Source organism: Solanum stenotomum, chromosome 8 (assembly GCF_019186545.1).
Source record: "Solanum stenotomum isolate F172 chromosome 8, ASM1918654v1, whole genome shotgun sequence".
NCBI classification, from domain to species: Eukaryota; Viridiplantae; Streptophyta; class Magnoliopsida; order Solanales; family Solanaceae; genus Solanum; species Solanum stenotomum.
The window spans coordinates 10,341,378-10,348,373 of record NC_064289.1 but is presented as its reverse complement, the minus strand read 5'-3'; the positions used below and the strand labels follow the sequence as shown (position 1 = coordinate 10,348,373).

The window sequence follows — 6,996 nt, the reverse complement described above, 5'->3', positions numbered from 1 at the left end:
TTTAAAAAAGACTCCTTTAATTTCCTAAAAGAGTAGTTAAGAGTCTTCTGAACTCAAACCGCAACGTTCAAATATAGCAATCACTTTTTAAGTTTCGATAGAAAATATGCCAAATATATACAAAATAAAGCATAACAATCTCGTAGCCCACTTTTAGTTTATCTCTTTCTTCATGTTGATGATTTGCCATTAGTATTCAGTAAGGCACAGGAAGAGCCTGTGGCAAGGCTCCATGAGCTGCTTTGGGTATCGTCTGGAATTTGCAGAACTCCACTGATAACAATTGGCTTTCTTCAATGTTGATTGTGTTGATTAGTTGTAGCAGAATTCGCTCGAGTTCTTCCCCATCAGTCCACTCGTGGACAGCTGCTTTTACTAGTGTCCTGTTTTTGTTTATCAAATTCCAGGCTGGGAAATCTTTTCTTGGCATCACAAAATCTCCTTCCCTCAGCTTCAAACTGGGGCAGAAATCGCCGATTCCGTCGCCTAGATAGATCATTCTTTTCTTCCCTTCCTTAGCCAAGATGGCTTGAATTCTCTCTACTATCCTACCCTGCATTAAGCAGAATCTCAATTAGTAAAACTAATTCAGGAATTAGTTAATTTCATATTAAATCTAAATTAAAGGATTTAGTATTTAGTTACCTTGCACATATTGGGAGGGCAGAGATTGCAACCATGAGGGGATGTTTGAAAATCAACATAAGGAAGGATTCGAAGCCTGCCTTCTTTATCGACGTAGCCTGGATTGGTGTTGATCTCAGAGAAACAATCCCTAATTCCGAGATGTTTCAAGATAGTTTCAATGAAGAATACATTTGCATCGCTTATTACTCTCAAATCACACCTGAATATAATATTAACACACATTGAATTAGTTTAAACCTCTGATTTATATTATGCAGATTTAAAGAAAACAGAGGATTTACAAAGCTGAAATTATGAGATACGTACCCTAATGCATAAGCTGATTTAATAGCTGGAACAATCCTAGGGTGTATGGGAACCCGTTTCAGTACCTCTTCTATGTCTTGTATTGCTTTGCCTTGCGTATGAAGTTCGTTCATCATTCTATCCTGTAATTTGGAACACAACAGAAATTATAAGCCCATTGCGCAAAGCTTGAGAGACAAGCATAAAAGTATAGTAAGAAAAAAAAAAGGTACCATGAGTGAGTTCCATGGCATAGTGGGCAGAAGCTGATTGAACAAATCAGTGGCGCCTAACACATCCACCACCCAATTATCACTATCCACATCGATAATCGTCTTGTCAAAGTCGAAAAACACTACAATTCCAGCCATTCTTTTTTGATTAAATTATGGAGGAATTAGAGACGAGAAAAGAGAGAAGACCTCTGTTTGTTGTTGTTATGGGATGTATTTGAGTTTGTGAACACCAAACATATGAAGAGGGAGATTTATAGGGAGGGGGGGAAAGGGAATAAGGTACAAAAAAAATAAGATGCCAAGGAATATTACATAAGTTAGTGGTAAGTTAACGCAAATTCCTTTAGTCACTTGGTTTTGGATATTAGCCGTTAGATTTTGAGCCTACCGTCGATAAATCTTTTTTACTTTATGGGTATACATAACTTTTCATCTTAGTTGGGAGGATTTATGGAAATTCGAAGGAATATGACAGAATATTCCATGCGGTTCTCCACAAATTAGGATTGAACTAAATCCTTGTACGAATTACATGGGAGAATTAATCTAGATTTATTTGTTTTTATAGTGTTCTTTATAAAGTTTATATTCTAATTACTCCTTCCGGCTCCATCTCATATTCTTTGCATGCCACTTAAATATCATAAATAAAAAATTCTTAATATATATTTTTAGTATAAAAATAACTTAAATACGGGTAAATATTTACGGTGACAGTAGCAAGAAGGGAATCTGAATAAGAGAGCAAGTGGTGGTTCTATATTAGGAGATATTCGATCATAATTCCAATTGTTACTATTACTGTGGTAGTGGCAAATGGCAATTATGATGATTTATGATATAAAAAAATAAATATATGAAAAAATTTAGAGCATGTTTTGTGTATTTAATTTTTTATATATATATTTGTTTCCATGTTTCTTCCGTTGCTCCTAATTATTTGAAAACTAAACCTGTTAACATCCCCTGCATCTCCACCAGGTGTCAGGACTAGTAATCCTAAACTTTCAATAGAATATGGAAGAAATTGTATTCTTCAAACTACATATCAGTTGAAAAAATAAAAACTGAATCTTCTCTTACCAATTCTATTAGAAAAAGTATATCTAACGTTAAAAGACACAGATATACTATCTAGATACAAATGTAGCCACTCAATGGGGATGTAATGATAAACCTTATACGAAAAGAAAACTAAAAAAGGGTTTAATAAAAAGAAAAAATATTTCTAGACAAAATTATGTACCTAGAAAAAAATACTACAAGAAGAAAAAAGAATTTACAAAAACAAAACCTGCAGAAAAATGCAAATGTTATAATTGTGGTGAAGAAGGCCATAAAAGTTACGAATGTAACAAGAGGAGTAAAAATCTCAAAAATTGACAGAGTAGATATTGATTCTGATCTAGAATCAATAAAATCAATAGGAAGTGAAGACTTCTTTAATGAAATCTATGAAGAATACTCAACCAGTTCAGAAGATTCTAACTAAATGAGTAAAGAAATTCAAGAAAGAGAAGATTCAGTTCAAATCTTAGAAACTGAAGAAGATCACAGAGGATATGCTTTAAAAGCAACCTTTGAGGGAGAGATATTCAGAAAAATCCAAGGATTAAAATTAAATCTTAAAACAGAAGATAATCTATTAAGTAGAATGCACAGAATGTTTGCAAGAGATAAAATTTTCTATCATGAATATCAGGAAATAGAAAAAGTAATAGAAATTACCCAAACAACAGGAAAACATAAACTAAACCTGTTAACAAAACCTATAGATCAATTCTTAGGAAAATTCCTGAAAAGAAAAGGAAAAAAATGAACTATGTTCATTTAGGAGGAATCCAAATATTAGCCAAATCAACTTTTAAAGAAGGAATCAATTGTCCGATAGTTATAAATCTATCAGACGAAAGATTTATAAATGCAAGAGAAGGAAATCTTGGTATAGTCGAGGGAAACCTAGCCTATACAAAACTCCTCTTTACATACTATCCAAAATATTGTATTATGTTAATTTCAATGATGCATTGAGTTTACATTTTCAGATCAAAAGAAAAGATCTACTTAAACCAGGTAATCATATAATGAGTATCTATTACCAAGTCTTGTACACAGTTACAAACTCAAATTATGGTAAGGTATATAAAAATAAAGAAATGATCGAAATAGATCTTTAAAATAATGATATGAAAGAAGAAGTTGTGCGTTTATACCTTCCTTCTTTTATTCAATGAATAGTCTTTATCACTACCCCAGTAGTTCTCCTCCAGGCAATGAACATTATTTCAGCCTAATCGACTTAAGTCTTGCGGCTTACTTCCTTATTGTTCCTCCTTCTAATGGATTTTCTCCATAAGATTGGTATCATCTTTTCTAGATTAAGACACTTACAAGTGATTTTTCTTAGATTTTCTAAGTATTTTCTTTTAAAATTTCCATTGTCTTTTTCAAGATTATAAGGATTTTGTTTTTTTAGGACTTTGATAAAATGTCCGCAAGGAGTTTTAAGGCTTATCATGTATAATGTTTGATGATAATATAGAAACTGTTGTAGAAAATCATTTCCTAGTAATAAATCTGTTTCCAAATTATCATAAGCAAATAATTTATTTATAGAAACAATCTTTGATCCTAAGATTATCTCTACTTTCTCTTTAGACTTTGAGAGTTTTTCTTTATTTCCCGTGATTTCAATCATTGATATGTTATTTTTATTTATGTTCCAATTTTTTATTAAAAAAGATTTTGCTAGACTTGCTTCAGATCCATTGTCTATTTGACAACAGGTTGTTATTTTTGTATCATAGAAAGTTATTTCTATGAAAACTGAAACTTTAAAAATAGTTTCTTTTGGCATTTACATTTTTGGTATGAAACATGTTTCACCTTTGTATAACATTTCTATGCCATTTTTTCCTATACTATAGTCTTCTAAATTATTTAGGAAAAGGTTTCCTAATATTAAATCCTGATCACTTTCATGATTTGTAATATAATATAGAACTGTTATTCTTATTGTATCTAGTTGTATAGGTAAATCTACCATATTTTTACAACTAAAGTTATTTCCTTCGAAGGTTTGATACGTATATTGCTTACCTTCCTATATTGATAATCCATCTAGTAGAATACCTTTTACATGGTTAGCTGTCGCTCCTGTTTGTATCAAGATTTCTTGATGTTTCCATTCAATTCCATTGAAAATTCTTCCTTTTATTCTAGTAATATTCAAAATTTCTAGAATCTTTGTAGGATATCGGTTAGATATACTTTTTCTAATAGAATTTCTTCCATATTCTATTGAAAGTTTAGGATTACTAGAACTTTCTATTTCTTGTGTTTTTCCAAACTGAATCTCATATTCGTGATAAATCGGTTTGCAATAATGCTCCCCAATGATAGTCAGATGCGTCTGTTTGTAAAACCAGATGATAATAACACTTGCCATCGATGCAATCTTCTGTACTGAGGTTCAGAAGTTCTAGTAATCCTAAACTTTCAATAGAATATGGAAGAAATTCTTTTTCTCAAAGTCAAAAAGAGAGGTCACATCTTGTCGGCCATCAACAAAAGAAGACAAAGACATCCTCATCTTATCAACAAAGAATCTTCAATCAGTGAAGGACGAAAGAGAAAATATGTAGAAATTTAGGAAAGTCCCTAAAAACTTATATTTTGCAAAAAGTCCCTCCTTCCATCTATAAAAGAAGAGGAACTTCATACTTGAGAGGCAGACTACATTTTCTGAGAGAACACCCTTCGAAGAAAAATGTTAGGTACCTTTAAGAGTATGAGTAGTGAGTAGTAACTTCTCCCGCTAGGGAAAAGTATCAAACACTTTTGTTCCTGAAGGAACTTGGTTAGTTTTGCTTTCTGGTTTCCCAATATAGGTTTTTCAGCTTTTGCTGAGGATGAGCTTGTTCCTTCTTTCGAAAGCAACCTTTTATGGAGAGATATTCAGAATATATATATATATATATATATATATATATATATATATATATATATATATTACTTTTCATTAAAAAAATCGATTGTCTCTTCCCTAACACCAAATGAATAAGATTCAGAATTGTATATGCCAAGTGGCATATGAATTAAAAGTTATCAATTGGATTAATGGAGCAGAAATATTCACGTTTTGAATGATAATATTAATCATTGATCGTAACGAATGTTGACTTATTCTGAAAAAATTATGTAAAAGCTTTTCATAACTATTATGAAGCTAAGCGATGAAAAAATGATTTTAATGATTGAAGTTATTTATTTCTAATATAGGATTTATCCATACAAATAATAGAGCACATACAAAAACTTTGAAATATTGCTTTTGAACACTAAAAATAAATTTATTTTTACAACAAGCTTTTAATAATATGATTGTGATTTGTCATTACGTGTAAGATTATCTCCACTGTAGAAAGAAATGAAATTTCAAGGGGACATCTGGAGAACTCTAGGAAAAATGAAATTATGTAGTGATCAGTTTGTTGATTTAGAAGCATTCAAATTATTATTATTTTTGACACGTCCACCAGATAAAAGGCAAATAGCATGATTCTTGCTTTTATTTTTCACTCATCTTGCCAGATCTTGATTTTGTAATGCACCATTATCATGTGATATGTTTCTTAGATGTTTACTTTTTATATATGGACGGTGTATTGGTTTTAAACAATATCAATTATAAAAGGGTAGTCCTTAATTATTATGAACTAGTGTATTTGTCCGCGCTTCGTACGGATATAAAAAGATATTAAATATATTTTAAAATAATTAATAAATGATATAATAAAAGAGAGAAATACAAATTAAGTTACGATTATAATATTATCTATTCAAAAAAATTGCTAAAAAATCTCATGCTGCATTTTCAATTTAAAATTGCTGATAAAAAAGATGAAAACATAAAAATTGATATGAAAAGCTTCAGTTAAGTAACAATCTAATTATCATAGTTTCATACTAAATTCAATGATTCTTATAGTAATATTATTGGTTCAACCAACAATACTAAATCTACTCGATCATAAATTACATGATTTTTTTTTAATTTTGTATAAATGACTCTATAATAAAAAATAAACAAATCAAAATATATTTGTACTAAATCATGGTGAGAAAAAAATATACTTGAATTACATTCAAATATATTTATACCCAAGATTAAAAAGTTAGAGAATCTTTTTTCGATATTTGATGCTCGTACTGGCATTCATTTACTACATATTTGTGTCACAAAATCCATTAATATTAAAAATATATATTTAAACTTTCATTCTTATAGTAAGCACTGCGATAAGAGAAAATCAAGTTGCTAAAGTGAAACATTGTCGTTGAGGTTTTACTTTTACAATAAAAATAAAATAAAATTAATCACATAATTTATCGTATAGAGATTATCAGTAGTGAGAAGAAATATTTTTTTTTAAAAGAATACGTGTATGCAACGACGAAGATGTAGAAAAAGTACCAAGAGTTGAATAATGTTTTACAACACTAATACAATTGTTCCTGTTATTACAATATTATTGTGGTAATTATTACATGTCTCAAAATAGGTTTTTATAAGTGTCATTTTAAGGAGTTGTAAATTTGTATATTAAATATTTGAAGGTTATGAATATGCAAGGTTAAGAGTTACAGACATTACTAAATTAATTAAGATTTAAATTTATGTAATTAAACATGTATGAATTAAGAAGATGATTTTATAAAATAAAATAACTGAAAAAACTAGAAAAAATGTCAAAAAAAAGACAAATAGGATTTTTGGTCATTGAGAGGTGCCACATCACTTTTATTTTTTATCTAACATATATAT

At 29.7% G+C, this 6,996-nt stretch overlaps 1 protein-coding gene across 3 annotated transcripts in view; it reads right to left on the bottom strand.

Moving 5' to 3' along the window:
- The window catches only part of LOC125874563 (inorganic pyrophosphatase 1-like), an 18,596-nt gene continuing 11,600 nt past the window's right edge, over nucleotides 1–6,996 (bottom strand). The window contains exons 1-4 of one of the 3 annotated variants that reach the window (XM_049555469.1): nucleotides 1,167–1,400; nucleotides 955–1,076; nucleotides 646–847; nucleotides 1–553 (exon numbers count right to left, since the gene is read on the bottom strand). In XM_049555469.1, the coding sequence (XP_049411426.1) occupies nucleotides 197–553; nucleotides 646–847; nucleotides 955–1,076; nucleotides 1,167–1,304 (819 nt within the window). In that variant the 5' untranslated portion in view covers nucleotides 1,305–1,400 and the 3' untranslated portion in view covers nucleotides 1–196. Of the gene's footprint in view, nucleotides 554–645; nucleotides 848–954; nucleotides 1,077–1,166; nucleotides 1,401–6,996 lie in introns of those variants that run through there. The other 2 variants (XM_049555467.1, XM_049555466.1) reach the window with 2 other exon arrangements.